The 23,258-nt window shown below is 54.9% G+C and overlaps 1 protein-coding gene across 2 annotated transcripts; it reads right to left on the bottom strand.

Moving 5' to 3' along the window:
* Window positions 1-1,974: 1,974 nt before the first annotated feature.
* Window positions 1,975-22,224, bottom strand: CEP43 (centrosomal protein 43). Of its 2 annotated transcripts, XM_084890956.1 has the most exons (13): window positions 22,011-22,224; window positions 21,537-21,590; window positions 18,645-18,699; window positions 18,140-18,228; window positions 17,320-17,457; window positions 14,516-14,596; window positions 12,000-12,059; window positions 7,340-7,566; window positions 6,271-6,383; window positions 4,997-5,065; window positions 4,406-4,445; window positions 3,581-3,677; window positions 1,975-2,921 (listed from the first exon to the last, which is right to left on the bottom strand). In XM_084890956.1, exons 1-13 carry the CDS (start codon window positions 22,110-22,112, stop codon window positions 2,841-2,843), a joined length of 1,206 nt encoding a protein of 401 aa, XP_084747082.1. In that variant the 5' UTR covers window positions 22,113-22,224; the 3' UTR covers window positions 1,975-2,840. The 2 variants fall into 2 exon arrangements, with proteins under 2 accessions (XP_084747082.1, XP_084747083.1); XM_084890957.1 differs by lacking the exon at window positions 12,000-12,059 and having other exon boundaries at window positions 22,011-22,211.
* Window positions 22,225-23,258: the final 1,034 nt, after the last annotated feature.

The following is a 23,258-nucleotide window of genomic DNA, read 5'->3' as shown; positions in this document are numbered from 1 at the left end:
ACAACTCTGGGAACAACCCCCAAACCACTGACCTGCACCCTTCACCCCTCCCCTGGACACCGGCCTGCAGTGCCCTGCTCCCGGGAAGAGAGTTACGTGCATTCTGGGAGCTGGATTCACATTCGGTGTAAGCAGCCGGTGCACCCTGCTCTCACTGCGTGGTTCTCACGTCGCCCGTGGGTGCCAGGGAGCAGGGGTGGGTCCTGGCTCAGCACGGGCAGAGGGACCTGAGAGGAAGCAGATCTGAGGCGGTGATGCTGGTGGGGCTCGGCCGCAGGGGCTTTGGGGAAGTGATTCACGAATGAGGCCTCTGAGGAGGAACAGAAACTCACGGAAACTGGTCCAGTCTCTCTTCCCCTTCCTCCCCATCCAAGCGCAGCCAGGCCCGCATTCCCTGTGGTGGAAACGCTGCCTTTCCTCGTGTGCGGCGCCCCGCACAGGCCGGCCACCCTCAGGCCTGCGGTCAGGGCGCGGGACCCTCCTTCCAGCCGCACCAGCCGGCCCCGCAGGGAGGTCCCACAGGTCCCTCGTGGCTCCGCCCACTCTCCCTGCAGGATGGCTACCTGGGCCACTCCCTGGGCGTGGGCGTGGGCGTGGCTCTCTGCTCGGGACCCCACTGGCCCGGGCACCAGGCCGTCTCAGTCACCGTGCTGCTGGACGACCCCCTTCCAGGTCCAGAGGCCTCCCTGGCGCCAGGCCGCGCTCCTGCTTCTGGGAGCTGGGAGGACTCAGCCAGCCTCCCTCGTCTCCGTTTCCCCAGAACGGAGGGGGCCCCTCTTTGCTCGCCCTCCCCATCCCACTCTGCGTGTCCTGTGCCAGCAGCCACCAGCAACGGCCGACAACTGGGCACTTCCTTTGAGAACAATGGCCGGAGGGAGGAGGGCAGCTGGGCCCTCACTGAACCTCGAGCCGGTCCTCGGGGTCAGGGTGAGGGCAGCCGCCCAGCCTGCCGGGCAGACTGTGGGAATGCAATTCTACCACCACGGGGTCCAGAACTGCCCGGTCAGACAGGGCGAGGGAGGGCCACAGGGCCGTGACAGCGGCAGGCTGGGAGGGAAACCCCCAGGCCGGAGCCTCTGAGAACAAGATGGAAAGGAGCCAGATGGTCACGGTTCTGGGAGCACAGTTCTGGGGGACAGGCGTGCCCAACAGGAGGGGCCCAGGCGCCATGGAGACTGGCGGCCACAGCTAACGCTGGTCACTGCCACACACACACAGTAGGGAAGGTGCAAGCTTTTTATTCACTCCTATTGCCGCCTATAAGACGAGAGCGAGCATTTGGAAACTCCACTGTAAAATACAGGTTTTACTATGAAAACGTATTTCACGGGCTATTTCAATATGCATTTCACACACACACACACACACACACACACACACGCAAACCGTCCCATCGAAGCACACACACGGAACGACACTTCACGGCGGAATATTTACAGTTGAGGCTGATGAGAAACAAGTTCTGTGTTTGGCATTATCTCCCATCCCCCACACAGGACCGGAGGCCAGACTCTGGCCACAGGGAAGGACACTCGGGGAAACTGTCCCACGGCAGACCGTCCATCCACCGAGGTCCAGCTCCCACCACGCACGGCGCCCACAGGGCACAGGCTGCCGCTTCCCGAGGGCGGACAGAGCGAAGCTGCACAGCGAGGGCAGACAGGGGACACCAGTGGGGGCACCAGGACATCAGCGGCAGCCACGTCTTCATGCAGCGCCGACCGCACACATGTGGACAGCCGGCCCGTGTGCTGTCCTCTCCTGCTGGCGTTTATGGCTCAGTTTCACTTGATTATAGATCCAAACTCCAATGTTCCACAGCCTGACCCCACACCACCACTGCCCTTTCCGCGGCAGCCGGCGGGCATTTCTGAGCGTGAGGCGGAGAAATGACCGCGAGCACACACTGACCATCAGGTCCGCGCCCCGAAGGAGGTCAGCCAATTCATTCCTCCGCTCACTAGGAAAGGGGACTTCCGTAAAAGCCATAATTTAATGGAAATAGAAAAGTACAAAACTGACCACGCAGTCACAGCTTCACTTGTAATTGTAGCACAGGCACGCGTCACCCACTGGGCAATAGTACCGTGGGCACAGTGACCCCTGTAAACACGGCGCCCGTCCGGGGAAGGGGGGAGGGCGTGGCTCACTCTGAGGAGGAACTGGCTGCAGCAGGAAGCTGCCCCTGGACACGTCTGAGGCCGTCTGCTCCCCCACTGGGCCCCACGCCACGCGCAGGTCCGGGTGGAGCACGGTTGCCGGCCTCAGGTGCGCCTCGGAACTGAACGTTTCAGGACGGGGTCAGGTGATACCTGAGCTGTCAGAGGGCCTGCAGGACTGCTTCTCGTGTGGACACGGCAGTGACGCGCCGCTGCCAGGACACCGCACCAATGACCCCCGCACCCCCTGCCCCTCTAGGGGCAGAGCTGGCAGCACCCAGAGCACGGTCACTTCCCCCCGACAGACGGCAGCGCCTCCCCCTGGGCCCCGGCAGCCCTTCCTTCGGCCCGCCTGCCCCGCCCACGTGTGCCTGCGAGCTGGGGACCTGCAGCTTCACTGGCCCCCTTCTCTTCGCTCTCAGTCCTGCTGGCTCACGTGCCTCCTCGTCAGGCATCTGAGCGGAATTGCTTTGAGGAAAACGGGCAGGTGACCAGGTTAAGACGGAAATCTCCCACGCATGGGCTCCGTGGAAGGTTCTGTTTAGTTAATGAAAAGTCAATCTTTAAAAATATCTGCAGTCGTTCTGAACACAAGGCACCAGCAGAGCAGACTCCGGCCGCACTGCCCGGGAGAACGGACGTGGGGGGCTCGTCTGTCCTGGGCGGTGGCGACCTCCGTCCTCAGGTGAAGGCCACGTCTTCCAGGTAGTCGGCCACGTCGCTGAGCTGCGACACGGTCAGGTCCTGCGTCAGGTCCTCGAGCTGTGGGTCGGACAGGACAGAGGAGGTCAGCATGCAGCGGTCTCCGATCTCCTGAAACCCGGCGCCGCCGTGAGGGTCATCGCGGCCCCGCTGCTGCCCGCATGCCCCTCGCCTCCTCCGGCGGAAACGTGTGCACAGGCCGCGCGGACGGGGAGCACGGAGCCGCGGAGGGCGGGCAGGACGAGCGCGAGCCCAGGTTTGCTGCGGACGTGTTGTCTTCACTGCAAACACTGCCTCCCTCCCGCCAAGGCCTCCCGCTGCAATCCTCCTCGAAGGTCACGGTGCTCAGAGCAAAGGTCACGCGCTCAGGGAGCATGCTCGGGGGGAAGGCAGGCTCTCTTGGCACCAACATGCGATCCCGAGCCGCCAGCTCACACATCTAAGCGCATCCTCTCTCTGCCTAATCGCAAGGCCCAAATGCGGAACCCCAATACAGACCCAGGTCTACCCTGGCTCCATTTCTGCTGCGCTGTCTCCCCCGGGTGTGTAGCCCTGCCCTGCTGTGCAGAGCCCCGTGGACACAGCTCAGTCCTCACTCGAGCTCTTTCAGACTGAGCCAGGTCCATCGGCCATCCATTTCCCGCTGTCTCCGTCGTCAGAGCAGCTCCTAAAGCCGCATGAACCGAGGCAGCCCCGGCCCCGCCCCACACGCTGCCAACCTTGTCGCTCGTGTTGGCGTCGTCCAGCTCCGCAGACAGGTCCTCCTCGATCTCCTCGCCGATGCTCAGCTCGCTTCTCTCCGAGCGATGGCTGGTGCTAATTCAGGGGAGAGGGAACAAGAGTGACGCCAAGCCTCTAACCTAAATAGTGTCACATCACCTCAGCTCCGTGCCTGATCTCCCTGACCCTGGAGACCCTTGCGAGACCGCAGGGCCAGTCAACTGGACGGAGAAGAAAAGCAAGGGCCACGCTGCCTCTCACAAAGGAACCCACCAACTAGCCAGCTCCCGGGTATAGACACCCCCAGGCAGGGGCTCTGCCGAGCACCCCGCCTCAGCCTCTAACTTCAACTTCCTCGTCATCTCCAACACAAGCCCCACTTCCGGACCAGTGACTGCCCAACTCCCGTGACCCCACCCACACCCACCTGAGTCAGAAAGATCGTGTAGGCCACGTGTTTCAGGGAGGTGTGGGCAGTTCCCACGAGGCCAGGAGGGGGGAGGGGGAGGGGGGAGGGGAGAGAGGGAGGGGGAAGGGAAGGGGGAGTGGAGATGAGGAGGAGGGGAGAGGAAGGCCCTCTTTCTAGGGAGGCCTGGTGCGGAGACTCAGTTCTTCAGCTACTTCCACTCATTCTCCCGAGTTTCCTGAACACCCACATCCGGATGTGGAATCCACCCAGGCTTCCAGGCCGGTGCCGCTCTGGATCACCCCGCACCCCGTCACTCTGAACAGGGCCACGCCCACTAAAATAAGCCCAGGGATCCTGTCGCTCTCCTGCGTCCAGAAACGGCGGGACAGTGTGCCTGTGTCCGCCTGCTCCTCACCTATTGAAGTCATCCGCGTAGTCGTCATCTTCTCCAGCCCCTGGAAGGTTGGGGAGACACGTGTTATCCTCTATAATGAAGCCTGATTAGACCGCTATGTTGTGCTCTAACCACCAGGGGGCAGATGCTCCGACCGGGGTTAGCTTGCTGCTGGGGTCTAGCTGATTGGGACTGGGCAAGACGGGCCGGACACACCCTGAAGCCCTCCCTCGGTCCCTCCCCGGCCCCGATTATACACTGGTGGGGTCCCTCGGCTTGGCCTGTGCCCTCTCGAAATCAGGGGCCCTTGGGGGGTATCAGAGAGCCACAGGCCAGGCCGAGGGGCCACGCTGGTACATGAACCCATGCGCCGGGCTGCTAATATTTATATAAACACACTTCACAACTTACCTATAGTAAACACACACATTTCCTTCCAAAAACACACATTACTGACTAATACTGCCTCATTACAGAAGAAGTCCCGAAGACCAGAAATAACACTGTTACCATACATAAGACACTAGTACCAGCAAATAACTAAGTCACCGGATAAACAGTGCAGTTACTCCCATCGTGAAATAACCACCTCCAAACTGGTTATCAAGTTACCTAATCCAAGGGATCCGATTTTATCATTCACCACCTTCAGATCTTTCAAAGCTGGGTTTCCCCTTTTACCTGTGAACAGGAAAACACATTTGCATTAAATCAAGATTTAGAATACAACCATTTATTAACGTGTCAATTACTTCTCCCCCAGAATAAGGGCTTCTTTATGACAGAAGCTTCCTCAGCCAGGTGACAGTGTGACTGCTGACTGCCGAGTGCAATTCCCTCACACGGAGCTCACCCACTTTTCAGAAAACTCACTCGGAAGAGGCCCAGCTATACTCTAACACTGTGCTGATTAAACCCTCTGCCCCCTGTGACGGACTGCTCAAGCTCCTCCCCACAGGCCCGTGTCTGAGCACTGGGCCTGCGCCGTGCGGGATGGGGAACTGGGCAGGGCGGGCAGGCGGAATGTGTGGGCAGCCCGGCATTCCTTGCAGCTGCAGTCCCTGTCCCTGCTGCACAGGACACACCAGGTCCAAATCCCTCTCACACCCTGAGGTGATCACTGTGGCACCACACAATCTATAAGACACATGTTTGAAAAAATGAATTTAATTAAATCCTACACAACTCAATCGGAATGTCCAAGAGAGATGGTTTAAAATTATACCTCTACTAGAAGCCCGGTGCACAAATTTACGCACAGTGGAGTCCCTCGGCCTGGCCTACAGGATAGGGTCAAAACCAGCTCTCCGACATCCCCCAATGAGTCCCAGATTGCGAGAGGGTGCAGGCCAGGCCAAGGGACCTTACCGGTGCACAGGACCAGGGAAGGACATGGGAGGTTGACCAGCTGGAGAGGGACTGTGGGTGGGTTCCAGGACATGTCCTGGTCATCTCACTCAGTCCTCATTGGCTGGACCCCAGTAGCAAGCTAACCTACCGGTCAGAGTGTCTGCCCCTGGTAGTCAGTGCACATCAAAGTGACCTTATCATATCATTAGTATATTACTCTTTGATTGGTTGAATGGACGACTAGAGACTTAGCATATTAGGCTTTTTTTTTATATATATGTATATCAGCATGATAGACAGCTAAAATGTCAACTAATAGTGTTTTGGTGGCATAGGAAAAGCAGAATAAAGCCATATCTTAAAAATTTAACAAACAGAACATCATATTAACAGAATCTATTTCTGAATGGTAATGTTATGGGCTGTTTTTATGATCTTACATATGTTCTTCTGAAAAAATAAGCAATGACCAAATGCTCCATAATGAGCTAGAGAGAAATACAGAATCCAGTGCCACCTCTGCAGCCAGCACTCACCTTCCGAGTCTTTCAAGGAGGGGGCGCCCGGCAGGGAGCCGAGACCACTCTTCAGGGACGGGGCGTCGGCGAGCGAGGTGAGGCCCCCTCCTGGCTTCCCAGGGTCACTTCTCCTAACAGGAGACAAGCACAGTCAATGCGCTCCGGCCTCTGCCGGCCAGAGCAGCACAAGCAGGTCTCACAGGACACCAAGAACACACAGTGCACCGCACCGGAGGGTGAGGAGGCCCAACTCCGCGCGACCTCCCATTGCTCCTCCTCGCCACGGTCTGTGCTCCTCTCAGAAGCTCTCCTCCTCACATCCACCGCCCAGCGAAGACCAAGGCCTGGGCACTCAGTGTAGCTCAGCAGAAACCTGGGCCCACATCACTGACTTCTCTCTGGAAACTGTTCTCGCCCTGGCCGGTTTGGCTCAGCGGACAGAGTGGACGAAAGGGCCGTAGCTTTGATTCCAGTCAAGGGCACATCAGAAGCTTTGGTCAGGGCACGTGCAGAGGCAACCAATCGATGTGTCTCTCTCACATCGCTGTCTCTCTTTCTTTTCTTCCTTCCTCCTACTCTCTCTAAAAACCAATGGGAAAATATCCTCAGGTGAGGATTAACAAACAAAAAACCCAGGACTGTTCTCATCCACATACTAGTACATGCACGCTGTTAATTTTTCTGCTCTAATGGTTCTAACCCCACCTCCCACCCCCCGCCCTCCAGCCCCGCCCATTCCTCTGCACCCTCCTATGAAACTCATCAAAAAAATTTCACCACACACAGCTCTCTCCTCTGTCCTTCCTGAGCCCACTCGGACCCATCAGCATGCCCCCCAGTGCCACCATCTGACTAACCCAGTGGTAGGCAAACTCATTAGTCAACAGAGCCGCAGTTTGCCGACCACTGACCTGGCTTCCTCACTCTGGACGCATGATCGCATTGAAGGCTTTGATCACACAAATCAGACTCACGTGTCTAGTAAGGATGGAACCTTTAGCAGCTCACTGTTTCTTAACTGTAAATAACAGGTTGAGAAATTACCTTTTTAAGCCTCTATTCTGATAACCCCAAAGAGCCAACTCACCAACCGTAGGTCTTTTCGGGCTTGGGAATGGGATCGTCAAAGAAAGAATCTCCGTCCAGGTCATCTTCGTGCGGACAAAGGCCAGCTTTGTCTGTGACATCCAGACTCTTGTTGCTTAAGAAAGGCCCCAGTTTTGCTTCCTGGGCCAGTGAGTGGAGGCTGCCTTTGCTCTTTGGTTCTGATGAGGAGATGCTTGTGTCGCTCTGACTAGCACTGCTGCCGGCTTTCTAGAACAGACGGGGGAGAGGCAGGTCCCTGGTGAAGTAAGACTGTGATAAGGTGTTTAAATCATACAGGGTCCTGGACAGCTGCACCCCCTGGCATGAGTGCAGGGCCAGGAGGGGCGGTGGGAGGGGCTTGCAGTGACCCCCGGCCCTCAGCTGGCTCAGGCCCCGGGCCCGCCAGGGGAATGCCAGAGAAACGGGTGGGCACCACTCCTCACACTCCCTGAAGGAACCCTTGCTATGCCCACTCCATTTACTCATGACTTCCCACTTCCTCTCCGCATCTCTCCCTGCTCCGCCAGTTACCGTAAGTCAGCGTGCCCAACATGGAGGCAAAGGAAGGTTAGTTCACACACACGAACCAAGAATTACAGCAAAGCGAGCACAGCCTTTCCGCCCGGAGCCCAGCACACCGCACCCCAACAAGGAGCCACCACTGTGTGCGGTCTACAGCGGAGCTCTGCGCCAGGGCAGCCCTGGCCTCCACTCAGACCTCAGAGGGCGCCCCACCGCACTCCATGTCCATGGCACGTCCGCCAGCCCCCGAGCGTCTACACCGGCCGGCCCCCAAGCGTCTACATGAGCCGGTACCCGAGCGTCTACAGGGTCCGGTCCCCGAGCGTCTACACGGACCGGTTCCCTGAGCATCTACACGGGCCGGCGCCCGAGCGTCACGGATCAGCCCCTAAGCATCTATACCACATGTGTCAAACACAAGGCCCGCGGGCCAAATCCAGCCCGCCAGGCCTTGCAATGTGGCCCGCACCGCGCTGTCATCACTGCACTCTGCTGTCAGTTTATGACATTGTCAGTTTATGACTGTTCAGTAAACCATTCGGCCCGCGATTTAGGCTGGATTTTAGATTTTGGCCCCTTCTCTGATTGAGTTCGACACCGCTAATCTACACAGACCACCCCCGAGCATCTACACTGGCCGGCCCGAGCATTTACCAACGTTCAAGGCCCTCGAGCGCTCTCCCTCCTGTCCCAGCCTGCATCCAACAACACGTGTTCCCTTGTTTCCAGTTGGCCCTGACCCTCAAAACCTAACTGGATTCTGTCCTTCACTGGTTTCTTTGCCCTTAAACATGCCTGTGTTAACAATATAGTAACCAAAACCTTGATTCCTAAAATGTCTATGAACTAGAAAAAAAGCTTTTCCAAACTAAAGGCTTAATCTGAACCGCTCATAACAGACACATTAAAGCCAAAGGAAGTTTTCCAAGTTTACAAAATTCATACAAATTCTCTTCCTGCCCATGCCTTACCCCCCCCCTCCAGCTTCCCTCCCCAAACCCACCAAAGGCAGTTTATGACCCGAGACTTACTAATAAATTAACTTACTACAGCTGTCTCTCTCTCTCTCTCTCTCTCTCTCTCTCTCTCACACACACACACACACACACACACACACCCCTAAAAGTTTAATTCATGCACACAGAGAGTAAACACTGTGTTATTCTAGAATCACAGAAACCCAAACCCTTCCTGGAAGCTCAGTGGTTCTGGAGAAGACCTATTTCCTTGCTCCCTCACAAGCCGGCCCGCCTGCAGGTGCACGGAGCCAGCGCTCCGGCTTTAAAACCAGACTGGACGGCCCGCACAGCTGCTCCACGCTCAGCTCTAAGAAGCCGGCTGCTCTGGGTCAGAGGACAGCAGTGCCAGAAGTCAAATCTCGGGTCTGAAGCAGACAGCAGTGGACACTGGTCAGGCGGAGTGCTAGGCACACTGCCCACTATGAGTGCTCCTGCATTTAGGATGTGTGTGTGTGTGCGTGTGTATGTGTGAGAGAGTGTGTAAGTGTATGAAGGGAACAATAACGCTTGTTTTATCTAGAAAACCAACGTGTCTGTAATAGACACAGAAACAGCCAAAACCAGTTTGGCTCAGTGGATAGAGCGTCAGCATGCAGACTGAAGGGTCCCAGGTTCGATTCCGGTTAAGGGCATGTACCTTGTTGGGGGCACATCCCCAGTAGGGGATGTGCAAGAGGCAGCTGACTGATGACTCTCTCTCATCGATGTTCTTAACTCTCTCTCTCCCTTCCTCTCTGTAAAAAAATCAATAAAATATATTTTTTAAAGAAATAAGACACAGAAACATCCCCCCATCCCAAACACACACACACACACACACCACTGTCCTAAATCAACGTGATGCTGGGCCTATTCCAGAATTTTGAAAAAGGAGCAACGATTTAAAAAATGGTCCTTTGTAAAAGAACTTGAAGCAAAAAATACCTCAATACGCAAGTTTAAAAACACTTGAAAAGTGATTATAAAAAGGCTGATCCTCTATATTACATTATTGTGAAGATAAAAAGCACTTTATTCCAAGTATTAAAAACAAAACCATCTACTATTTGGTTTTCCAGGTGAGCGGAGCTGCCAAGGGCTGTTGTAACTACCCACAAGCCTTTCAGACGACAGGACGGTTTCCAGTGACCAGGTGACACTCGGGGGTCAGTGTCAGCACAGTGTACAATGTCACCTCCTTAAAGAAATGCCCTCCCACTTACCACCTACCACCTCGGCTTCCACCTCGGCTTCCACCTCTTCTGCCCACCCTTTACTGGCCCACAATCGCAAACCCAGAAATACTTTTATCTGACCCAAGTTCAATTAGGTCAAAACCTTGGGTTTTGCTTTGCCTTCTGACAGGCTCACACTAGCAAGTACAAATCAGTTTTATACACACGTGAATGACTTTAAAAGTTCATCTGCAAAATGAGCTCGGCCTTCTGCTCACAACAGAAGCCACAAGGCACCCGCAGGCCTTGCTGGGCGCCGGGGTGCTTCATGGACAAGCAGGGCAAGGCTCAGGGCTTTGCCCATGGGAAGTGCTGTCCTGCTGCGTGTGAACGGCGCCCCCTGGTGTCCAGCTGTGTAGCCACAATGACACACACATGCAGCTCCGGATGGGTTATTCAGACGTTGGGAGGGGGGTTAAGAGCACAAGGCAGAGCGGAAAGCAGAGGGATGACGGGCTGAGAATCATCTCTGTGGCTGGAAACGGTGCTGGCACCACAGACTTCTAAAGCAATGCCCCAACAAGGCCAGGGCGCAGAGGAAACCAGGTTCACAGCGACTGGGGCAGCACCTGCGGCTCCGGCGACAGGACACGGGCCGCACAGGCTCTTCAGACCCCCTCGGCCCGGAGCGCCCGAGGCCCTGCCCGAGCAGGAGTCCGGGCCCCACGCTGCTCGGTGACCCTCCCTCCGGACCACTTCTTCCAAATGTTCTGACCTCTTTATACCCACGACACCAACAGGATCACACAAGTGTGGTGTCATGAAACACGCTCTTACGTCCGAGGAGCTGACTAAAGGCGGCTATGAAGCATGCTGGCTTGTGTTTCTGACGACCGTTCTGAAGGTGTGTCACCTCTCCAATGCCACTGTAAACGCCTTCCTAGTGAGTGAGGACCATGCTCACTGTCTCGCTCAGAGCACTGACACAGGAGTTTCTCTATGCAAATGTGCAGACATATTGCTGATAACATTTTTTTTTTCTTTTTTTTCAGCTGTGACTCCAGACAGGATCCAGAGAGGAGTTTTGCCATCTCTTCTCTGGGTTTTATGGAGACTTGCTTCATGTACCCTTCTGTGTTAGCCTCTTAAGGCACTCAGTCAACCTTAAAAGGGCACAGGAAAGGGCGTGCTGATAACATTTTAAAGCATCTCATGTGGTAAGGCATGAAAACAGTGTGAACGAAGGACAGGAATTCGCCGCTGAGCCAGCGGGGTGAAGGCAGCCAGCACAGCGAGCCCTCAGGCTCTCTCCTGAAACCAAGCTCACCTGCACTGAGCCCCACAGACCGGCACGGCAGAGAAGGACACCTCACTGTAAGAACCGGCTGGCTGCCCCTGCTTCTCAGACCTCTAACATTTAAAACGTAAAAGTGGCCAGGGTAGGCTTGGTCCCTTTTTGTGATCTTAGGGGAGGACGCAGGGCGGGCAGCAGGCACAGCGCGCTGTGGCTCCGCCCTCCCCTGGGGTTTTAAGGCTGAGCCCTGTGCACGGGGTCACACTGTGCACGGGTCCCACTGTGCACGGGGTCACAGCTGTGCACACCAAACACCATGAGGGAACTAAGTTTCGCCTTTAATTTGCCGGTAGGAATGTACCAAAAGCCGTGCAGTGAGAACTGGCCTCAGATAAAAATCACGTAAAGAATATGGACATGACCATCCATTCAAAAATTAAGTATTTTCAACTTTTTTTGTTGTCAAAAAACCACAAAAAAATCCTTAAAACTGACAGCACAGTTTAAAAACGTGTGACTTGCACCTGGATAAAACTGAAAGTCAAACTACTTCTCGTTTATGCCACCGAGACTACCATGCCTGACAGAGAAAAGAGGGTGACATTCCAAAGAAGCGACCGCGCAATGGGCTGCAGGCCCGAGGCCGCTGTCCCCTGCCCTCATGCATGTTACCTTGGCACCAGACTTCTGCCCGCTTGTCTTCTTCTTACCTTGTCCTTTATACCTTGGTATCTGAGCATGAGAATAAAACCATGTTTTACCACAAAGTATAATCTTTCAAAATAAACTAATTCATAAACTAAAAGGGATTCCTATTAGAAAATTTCCTTAAAATGGAGATATTAATATGTTCCTTTAGGAAACCCACTTCTTTGGTCTTTTTACCTCTCTTACTCAAGGGGCTCAACTCATTTTTTAATCACCCCACCCAACAGTTATTGGTCAAGCCTGACCTCCCATAGACAGGCCCGCCTCCGCGTGGGCAGGCCTGCCTCCGCGTGAATAGGCCCACCCTCCCCATAGACAGGCCCACCCTCCCCGTGGACAGACACGCCTCCCCGTGGACAGACACGCCCTCCGCATAGACAGGCCCACCCTCCCCGTGGACAGACACGCCTCCACGTGGACAGACACTCCCTCCCCATGGACAGACACGCCCTCCTCGTGGACAGGCCCTCTCTCGTGCTCACCGAGCCGCGCTGAGAAGCTTTGTGCTCCTGAGCAGCTTCCTTTCAGGCTGGGGCCCCACCCCCTGCTCAGGAGCACAAAGCAGGTCCCCAGGGCTGGCGGGACCCTGCACTGGGCCACCCGTCCCTGAGTCCCTGGGGCTCGGCTCTGAGCAGGAGGACAGTAGGCAGAGGCCCTTCTAGAGCCCCTGATGGCTCAGGCACTGAAAGGGTGAGCCAAGTATTGGCACCCAAACCCGGGCGGTGAGGACCACGGGCGGTATCTGAGCCAGGCCCGCAAAGAGCTGCAGCGTTCCCTGTGGGGTGCCTGAGGCTCCATGGAAAACAGGCAGAAGGTGGAGGAGTGAGGGCCCTGCAGGTCTGTTCTCTAACAGCCTCAGAACCCTCACTCCTCCGGGACCATGGAGAGCAGCGATTTTCCATCTTTTCCCTCTCCGGCCCACACAGACCAAACACCTGCAGCACACCGAAGACATTTCGCCAATCTGACCCAAAAAACTGCCGTCATTCGGACTCGGCCACACTGGGCGGCCATGTTGTGCCAGCTGTTGTCGTTTACATGTGACTGTCTGCGGGGAAGAGGCGGTGCCTGACACTGCATGCAGGAAACATGCTTATGCTCACGGGTAAAAATCACTGGTTTAGAGCAACACTTCCTAAATGACTTAACATGTCAGATTCTCACCATAATTCTTTTTTTTATATATATATATATTTTATTGATTTTTTTTTACAGAGAGGAAGAGACAGGGATAGAGAGCTAGAAACATCGATGAGAGAGAATCATCGATCAGCTGCCTCCTGCACACCCCCAACCGGGGATGTGCCCGCAACCAAGGTACATGCCCTTGACCGGAATCGAACCCGGGACCCTTCAGTCCGCAGGCGACACTCTATTCACTGAGCCAAACCGGTTTCGGCAGATTCTCACCATAATTCTTAACTCCTAAAATAATGTCTATAAAGAGAGTAAAAATAGGCAAAACAGACATTAGTATCTTATTTTGAAGACATACCTTATGGGGAAGGTTAGTCTTGCTAATTTGCTTTAAGAATGACTGACAAAGGGAACTTCCGAATAGCACAAGGCGCCGGTACTAGTAAGCATGTGGGGATGTGTGTCATGGTATTTTCACAGAAAGCAGAGCTGTGACAAAGGCTTTCTCTCTGGCAGCTGCTCCAAGGGACTCCGTAAACCTGCCCTGAGCATCGAGGGAAAGCCGTAAAGGCCCGCCCACAGAGCGGCCGCTAACAGCACCCCACACAATGGACAACACCCAGGACCGACCACACTGACAGCAGGAGTCCCCCCCAGGGCCCTGTCTAGGCCCCGACAAGCCCTAGGCCCCCCACCAGCAGCCTGTCACCCCCTCCCCCAGCCCCCGTCAGACACAGCAGTCCTACCAGTCCAGCTGCCCCAGGAACACTCTGGACTGCTCCGGTAGGGCACGGGCCCCACACACTTGCTCCTGACTCGCTCTGCCAGCAGCACAAACACCCTGGACGTGAACCCAGTGTCCACCAGTTCACTCTCTGTGATACCAAACCCCTGAATCAGGCCCTAACTTCAACCACTCAGAAACCTCACACCAATATGGCCCAAGCTCACAGTCCTCATGAATCCTCAAAACGCCTCATTACTATAGACACCCGTCAGGCTGACTGCCACCCAGCTACACTGTTCACACCGCGTTCTACAGTCCCAGCCTAACCTGCTCCAGTTAGGAATGTATAAATGAGAAGTAATGTTCAAAGTACCAAATGAGTCCAATATTCTACAATTCTGTTTAATAGCATATTCCTTTCTATGACACAAAATTCAAGAAACTACCAATTAAAGGAAAGTAATTAATGCTTAAAACCTACACTTCACCCAAAGGAAGCAGCAGTGGCAGAACTGAGCAGGAGTGTGACGCATGGGACTGGGCGTGGGACTGGGCGTGGGACCGGGAGGAACCCGAGCTGGGCTGCCGGCCGCTGGTCCCTGAGCCGCGGACTCACCTTACTGGGGCCCGTGTGCGTGCTCAGCTTTCCTTCTGGCGACGGCGGTGGAGAATGCGCATCCGACAGGTCCAGCGCGCCCTAGAACATTCCGTTTAAAATTAGCACATTTACACATACACACACTAGTTACACCTCCTAGAGCAGGGGTCCTCAAACTTTTTAAAGTGGGGGCCAGATCACGGTCCCTCAGAGAGCTGGAGGGCCGGACTATATGAACTACTAATTCCTACTGTAACACCTCGGCTGCGCTCACTGCCCAAAAAACCTGGCGGGCCGGATCAGACTCCTCTGCGGGCCGCATGTGGCCCGCGGGCCGTAGTTTGAAGACCCCTGTCCTAGAGCTTCAGCATTTAAAATGACTCCACAGGTTGGTATGTTGACTTCCTCCTAATTAATGTCAATATCCTCATTAGATTTCCCCAATTTTAATTTTAAAAAGCGAAACGCATTCAGAGTCTGATTACTGCCGAGCAGCCCCTCAATCAGCCTGTGCTCTGTGAGGCCCCGCCCTGCCGAACCCGGTCCTGCCCGTCCCTACAGACACCTGCTCTGCCGCGGACTGGCTGCTTCTTCGTCTCGAGGAACCTCTCACACCGCTGCTCCCTGGCGGGCACCCCTCTCTTCCAGGGCAGCCCTCCCTCCCTCCCACCTCCCGGGGCTCTGGCCCGCCCGGCCTCCCCACGCCTTCTAAACCAGCGGGCACACAGCAGACACCTCGGGAGCAGCCGGCCGCCCCTGGCTGAAGCAGGAGTCAGGGACAAAACCAGCACCAGCAGAGGAGGCAGCAGAAGGACCAGAACCAGGACTCTGTCCCGTGTCGCCTTCACTTGGTGAGGAGAATAGAGTCACCTTCCACCCAGGCCTCCAGCTTCTAGTGGGCTGACGGGGGAGGAGTGGGGATCAGGGGAAAGGACTGACGGGACTCAGGGAGCCGTCCCAACAGCAATGGCCGCAGAATCAGAGACGGGAACGGGAACGACGGCCAGCAGTGGTGCAGCCGCCAATGCCCAGCACTGTTCCCCGAGCTTCACACACAGAGGCCTTCAGTCCGCACCACACCACACCCGCTGCCTTCCACCTCCACTTCCCGGGAGGAGCCTCAGGCGTGTAGCTGAGGAGGGCCACACACAGGGCATGGCTGAGCTGGGTGTGAAGCTAAGCAGTCTGGCTCCAGCGTCTGGGCTATTCCCAGTGGCTACAGAAGGGACAGCAGACCTGCGAGAAAAGGTGGGCAACCAGTATGCATGCAGGAGGTGCACCGGGGAGGGGAGGGGAAAGGAGGGGAAAGGAGGGGAGGGGAGGATAGAGGTCAGGGCCACAGAAGCCGAGAGCCGTCACCAGCATTTCCAGAGGCAGCTCAGGAGAGCGGGAGCCTTACATGTGGGTCTCTTTTGTCCACTGCAGCCAGCACAGTGTCCATCCTGTAATGCGTGCTCACCAACCTCGTCGAGCCATTATGAACGAAATCACAATGCACACATGCGCATGCAGGGACAGCCTGAGCTCTGGCCAGGCCCCTGGGCCCTCCTCCTCCGCACCTGCCCGTCCCCTGCCCGGCTTTCACATTAAGGTTGAGTTGAACAAACTTTCAACATGAAATACTCTGCCCCCTTTGACTAAAAATTATTACTCAGAATGTTTAGAACTAATCAATTACTGTATGCTTCCTCTATAATCACAAACCATTAAATGTGCGTTTTCTTACGAAAGCATCTTATCTTGAACAGCTCTCTACCCTTCTACTACACGTATTTTTACATTTTTCCTTTTAATGAAAAGAATTATTTATTGTGCAAGGGGCCCTCTGTCGGCCCGAATGGATCCAGAGGCTCTAACAGGAGCTCTGAGGCTGTCCAGATGGAGGGACGCAAGGCAGCCACAGCCTCCTCACACATCCCTGCGGCCAGAAGCACACGCATAACCAGCCCCCTGGGACCGTTCAGACGCTGTCTACGCCTGTGACAGGACCCTTCCGGAAACAGAACTCAAACCATTCATCTCATTAGCAGTATTTCTTAAAGGGAAGGATAGGAATAAGAAAGGTAACGCGCTGGCGGACACGCAGTTTTATCCGGTAAAGCGAATGATTAGAGGTCTTGGGGCCGAAACGATCTCAACCTATTCTCAAACTTTAAATGGGTAAGAAGCCCGGCTCGCTGGCGGACACGCAGTTTTATCCGGTAAAGCGAATGATTAGAGGTCTTGGGGCCGAAAAGAAAGGTAATGGCTAATCAACACACAGGAATTAGGAAATGTCTAGAAATAAGAAAAATCAATAGCTCAAATAGTTTTAGATCTAGTTTAAAAAAGCCTTCCAATTCAAAAATCAACTATGCTGTAACTCGACCTTTCTATGTGTGAGCACTGAGAAGGCTAATGCTTGGCATGTTCTCGCCATCTCCTCAGCAGTGGCCTGTGCCGGAGCTCCAGGTGCCCACGCTGAGCTCTCAGACCCTTCCCGAGAGGAACAGGGGTGAGTCCGAGTCAGAAACATTGGTGAGCACTAGTCAGAAAGGATGGTGAGCACTAGTCAGCAGGGAGGTGAGCACTAGTCAGAAAGGGTGGTGAGCACTAGTCAGAAAGGATGGTGAGCACTAGTCAGCCAGCGGGCAGCAGGATCTATCCACAGAACTGGGGCGGCAGCAGCTCAGAACACTCACACTTCCGTTTTCATCATAACGTGCACTTTACCGATCTGAGTGTGTTTCACTTTGTTTCCAGGGAAAAGCCTTTAACTTACACCTGACCCACCGCACAGAGGCGGGGCTGCGCGGGCAGCAGTATAACCAGGCGGCACTCACTTCCCCACGGCCGGGCCCTCGCTCCTTCTGCTGACAACGCCGGATCACTTCCAATAGCAAGGGTCCGCCCACAGTGCCTTCCGCTTCAATGATGCCCAAGTCCCGGGCTAAATTCTCGCGGCCTTCCAGACCTTGAAACTAGGGCAGAAATAAGATGCGAAAGTAAGCTATAAGAGCACAGATACATAACACAATTACTTACTCAGAGTTTAAAGAAAAATATTTTCAGAACCTAAAGACATCTTTCTAAACTCAGAGACTGTTTTTCTAATGAATGAAACATCCATTTTAAAAAATTACATATATATTTGTGGGGGGAGGGGGACTGAAGGTGGCCACAGAGCCCCACCCGCGAACCCCCGAGCTCACTCCCAAATACGCACTCACTGAACAGATGGAGCCCTCAAACACCCACACCGTTTAATGACACTTTTTCCACAGGAAGCACAGTTGCTCACGTGAGTGACATAAACACACAAAATACAATGCCACAACATGAGCAAGTTTCTATTTGGGATTCTGCGTATAGAAAATGAGTCAGGTTGCTTACATCTGTTATTCCTTTCACCGTCTCCACACTCCAAGTCCACACTAACAGCTACCGCCTAACAGAACCAGCCAGCTTCACAACAACACTCCCTTCCCGTTAAGTAAAGCAGGGGCCTAGAGCCCGCTGCCAGCTCGGATGGTGTTTAAGAAAATCAGGGAGCTATAGAAACGTCATTATGCAAGACACTACAGCTGTCAAGTGCTAACTTTCAGCTGTTCATGAGCTCACTGGTGTCAAAGGCTTCAAAGGTGAGGTGACAATCATCCTTACCGTGCTAGCTTCCGGTTGGAAAACGGCCAAGGTGAAGTCAAGATGGAAGAACTGGAGAAACTCTGCCACCAGACTAGCCACCAGCCGGCCTGCGGGGCGAGAGAGGCGGTGAGTGAGCCTTCACGCCGGAGCCTCCTGACACTGAGGAGGACAGGCTGCACTCACGGGAGGAGTGGCCACATTGTTTAACCATGGATTCCTCTTTGCTGTGAACAAGTAAGTGATGGAAACCGGTCTCCCTTGTTCTCACTGGGATCCTAGGTCTGGCAGCAACCATCGTGAAGATACTGTGGCACTTCACTGACGGTTCTGCCTCTTATAGTGACACCGGACCCATGGTAAGCAAAGCAACTTAACAGCAGCCCAATAAAATCTCATTTTGAGTTATAAGGACCTATAAGAATCACAAACACCAAAAAATAATCTGAAATGCCTGATTTCTCCCAAATAGTCAGGATTTGGAAATGTACAGATAGACAAAAAAAAGAAGAGCTGAACATCTTACCATCTTTCGTATTTAAAAACTTCTTTAGGCTCTCATTGACTAAAGGAGTTTTATTCTGTTAAAAAAAATAATAAAATATTGTCAGTGTCATGTGTTTATTATGAAAACTACAAAATGTGGATTAAAGTATAACTTTCTGGCAAAGATGTTAAGTAAAATATTATCACCTAAACAATTATGGTTAACCCCATTCCACAACTATTGATCACTAAAGGAACTGCTTTGTGCTATTGAATAATATCTCAAAATTAATAAAACAAAGCCATATATGAAGCCTTATACTCATTTTAAATGTTTTATTAATTGCTGACTAAAGTATTTTAGAAGCCAGACTTCCAAATACTCATGTGAAATAACACTTATTAAAAACTGATTATTATTTCAGCTTTATGAATTTGATACTGTCATCTTAGCTATCAACCATATGACACTATGAACAGAACTTTAATTACACACTTGCCATCTGCAGTCCACCTATAGCAGGTCACATGACTTTATGGAGCGCGTAGGCCAACTGATTATCATTAGACATTTGAGTAAATTAAAAAAAAAACATACTCCCGCACATCAAAGCTTGCTCACGCAGACCGCAGAGGCACAGCACCGCGGCCGAGGAGGCATGGTGCCCACTCTGGGGAAGCCCGTCTGGGCACGCTGTACAAAGGTGCCGAGGCCCTCCGTGTGATCACCCGCCGAGGTATTTCCTCAAGAGAGGAAAGGGCAGGTCCCAGCAACACGCACGCACACGCATGTCCCAGCAGCCTTGTGTATGAGTTAAAGCTGGAAACAACCCGTCCACCCACAGGTGAATGAACAAACTGCAGACGTCCACACAGCCAGCATGATGCGGGAAACCGACAGCCACATGAATGAGTCTGTACACTCACTATGTGGCGAGAACACGGCCAGACCAAACGTAAAGAAACGGAAGTGCGTGCTGTGCAGTTCCAATGGCCTCGCTGTCAGAAGCCCTCGGCCTTGGCTGCCCGGGTTGGGGGGGTGGGGGGGCAAAGGGCGTGAAGGGGCTTAAGAAAGCCTTTTTCTTTAATCCTCACCCAAACATGTTTTTGTTGACTTTGCAGAGGGAGAGAGAGAAATATCAACGTGAGAGAGGAACATCAGTAAGTTGCATCAGGTACATACCCTGACTGGGAACTGAACCGGCAACTTTTTGGTGTGGGGTCTACACTCCAACTGACTGAGCCACCTGTCCAGGTGCCTGAGGAAACTTTTCAAGGTCATGGATATGTTCATCTTTTTTTTTTTTTTCTTCAGAGAGAAAGAGGTAGAAAAATGAAAAAGAGAGATGGAACTGGAGAGCATTATGCTAAGCAAAATAAGCCAGTCAGAGAAAGATAAATATCACATGATCTCACTCATTTGTGAAATATAATGAACAAAATCAGACCCAGAGACAGAGAAGCATCGATCAGACCATCAAACCTCAGAAGGAAGGCAGGGGAGGGTGGGAGTGAGGTGGAAAGATCAACCAAAGGACTTGTGTGCATGCATACAAGCCTAACCAATGGACACAGACACCAGTGGGGTGAGAGCATGAGTGGGGGGGGGAGGCAATGGGGGGAAAAGGACACATATGTAATACCTTAATCAATGAAGAAAAAATTTTTTTTAAATAAGAGAATCATCTATCAGCTGCCCCCTGCACGCCCTCTACTGAGGATAGAGTCCACAGGCTGATAACCTATCCACTGAGCCAAACCAGCTAGGGCTATACCTCAATAGTTTTAAAAATACTCAAAAAACACAAGGAGGGTAAAGATCACAAAGGTACTCAAGTAGGCTTGTGTAGGTAACTTTAAGATGTCGAGTCAAAGGAAATAGGTAAAGAAATGGAAGGGCAGATTGAGTATTATTAAACAGGCGGAGGAAGGCTTCGGGAAGACTGCGGACAGCAGAGGAGCGCGGGGAGGGCAGAGCCGCCCGGAGAGGACACAGGAAGCCAAGCCGTCCTCAGACCTCTCCGCACAGCACTGAAGCCAGCGGCCCAGGCGGGAGGAGCGGCCCAGGAGGGAGGAGCGGCAGCGGGACAGGCAGCCGAAGCCCAGGAGGGCGACACGGCCGAACCGGAGGACCGGCCACAGCTGCTGGTGGGTCAGGGCTCAGGGAGAACAGATGACAGCTCGGGGACGCCGCACCGAGGCTGCCAATGAAGGAACAGAAAAAGATCCCACGGAGGACCCAAGGAGTGATCAAGAGAAAACAACAGAAAAATTCCCAAAAGTCCGAACCACGGGGCATCGGAGGCGGTGGCTCCGAGAAGGGTGAAGGCGGGATTATGAAGCGACTCTCGTGGACTGCAAGTTCCGGGACATCCACTCAGGAGGTGGCGGGAGCGGGGTAGAGAGAAAAAGCTGAATGCACTCACAGAGCTTCATGGTGGGACTCTGGGCAGAAAGACAGACTGCGTGGGTGCAAAACCACTGTGAACCCAGGAACCAGGAGGTCCGGCTGGGTCTCGCTCAGGCCACAGGCCCGGTTTCCCGCTGGATCCCCAGCAAGGGGGGTGCAGGAGGCGCCAATCCACGATCCTCATCATTAATGTTTCTCTCTCTCTCTCCCTTCCTCTCTGAAACAAAGCTAATAAATAAACTTAAAAACAGAAAACGGTGCGGTCTGACCGTTCTGGGAAAGGCTCACACCGCTGCCGCCATGGCCGTGTTTCAGATCCCTGCAGAGAGGGGTCTGCGACCACAGCTCAGTGCTGGCTCCGCGTCCGGGCGCTCAGAAGCCTGACATCCCCCCGTGGACCCCAAACACGCTCCTGCCCCTCCTCCTGGAACAGAGGGCGCCCCCGGCGCGGGCACCCCCGGCGCGGGCACCCGCCCGCCCGCCCAGCCGCGGCCCGGGAGGGGAAAGATGCGGACGTCCTACCTCGACTTTCTCCTGCTCCTCGAGCGCCAAAAACACGGCCGCACGGAGTTCCGCCTGGAGAGGAGCGGAGAGGAGAGGAGAGGAGAGGAGAGGAGAGGAGAGGGGTGTCAGACCGGCCCGAGGTCCCAGGCCGGGGAGCCCGGGGCAGCCTGGCGGCGGCGGGGCCCAAGGCGACGCGGGGCCGACGCGGCCAGGGGTCGCCCCTCCCGAGCGCGCCCCGCGCCCCGCGGCCGCGCCGGCCGGTCCCGCGGCGCCTGAGGAGCGGGTCCCAGGAAACGCGCCGCCCGGACGGCACCCGCCGCTCGGAGGTGGGGACCCGGGACCCGGGGACCCCGAGCCGCCCCCTCCCCGCCACAGACCGGACCACGGACCCGCCTGGCGGCCCCGGCGCGCCCGGCCCCTCTGTGACGCCCGCCGCCCGCACAGGCCCCGGGCCCGCGCGCCCTCCGCAGGCCCGGCCAGGCCCCCGCCGACCTTGATGCGGTTCAGGACCCCGCTGCCCTCCAACGTCTGCACCAGCAGGTCCCGCAGCTCCGTGTCCTCCTCCGCCGCCACCGCGGCCGCCGTCGCCGCCATCTTGCTTCTCCAAGACAACCGCCGAAGCCGCGCCAACAGCCAACGGCGCCGCAGAGGCCGCGGGGCGCGCGGCCGAGACCACGCCCCCGGCGCCGGCGCGCGCAGCCGCCTCACGCCGGGGCGGGGCCTCGGCGCGCTGGTGAGCGAGGGGGCGGGGCCTAGGGCGGAAGCAGGGGCGGGCCTGGGGCGCGAATGAACGCGGGGGCGGGGCGAGCGCAAGGGGCGGGGCTGGGTGGACGCAAGGGGCGGGGCGGGGTGGGGCGGGGCCTCGAGCCGACACTGAAGGCGGGGCCGGGGCGGAAGGCAAGGGCAGGTGCCCTTGGTGAAGGTGCCAATCAGTGCCAAAGGGAATCCAGTTAGGGTTACGGTGAAGAAGGAAACTTTTTTAGGTGCAAACCGCTCAAAGGGACCCGCTGGGCTGTGAGCGCCGCACTGTGCGCACTGAGGCTGCACCCCTCCAGCTAGGTGCTCGGCTCTGCTGGCTCTGCTCAGCCACTGGCCTGCTCCAGCTGCCCCAGACCGGGTGGCGGACACAGTGCAGGCAGAGCTTCTCCCGGAATTGTAGTTTGAGTGAGAGGCCCTTGTGCAGAACGGGCTGCTAGGCTCTGCTTATTATTATTATTTGCTTTTTTCCCCCAGCCCAGTTAGCCACCAGGAGCCCTTCCTACTGCTGTCTTCTTTTTTCTTCTTTTTTTAGTAGTTTGGGTTCACAGTAGCCTGAGATGGCTGATGGGTTCATCCCAAAGACAATATTGAGTTTCTGTGACGTTCTCCACAAATTTAGTAAGTTCTTTCCACTTTAAGATCTTCAATGAAGTGCATTTCAGGCATGTCTGTAATGTATAAGACAGCAGGAAACATGCTCTTTATAATTATGTGAACTCAGGATAAGGATCTTTGCTGTTAACTTACAAATGTGTTCACAGGTTCTCAGAACCACTCAGAGGTGCGAGAGCACAACCCTCGGATGTGCACACCTGCGCACAGCCACACGCCATCGGCGGCTGGTTGGCTTCCTGAACGGGGTCGGTGGTGGGTGCCGGGCACGTGAAGCCAGAAGAGCGGGTGCTGTGGCTCTCACGGGCGACGGGCTCCTCAGGGGACATCTGCGATCTCTGGCTGTCACAGCGAAGGGGCTGCTTCTGG

This window comes from Pipistrellus hanaki (genome assembly GCF_964339955.1).
Source record: "Pipistrellus hanaki genome assembly, chromosome: 7".
Taxonomy (NCBI): Eukaryota; Metazoa; Chordata; class Mammalia; order Chiroptera; family Vespertilionidae; genus Pipistrellus; species Pipistrellus hanaki.
This window is presented reverse-complemented; position numbering and strand designations above follow the sequence as displayed.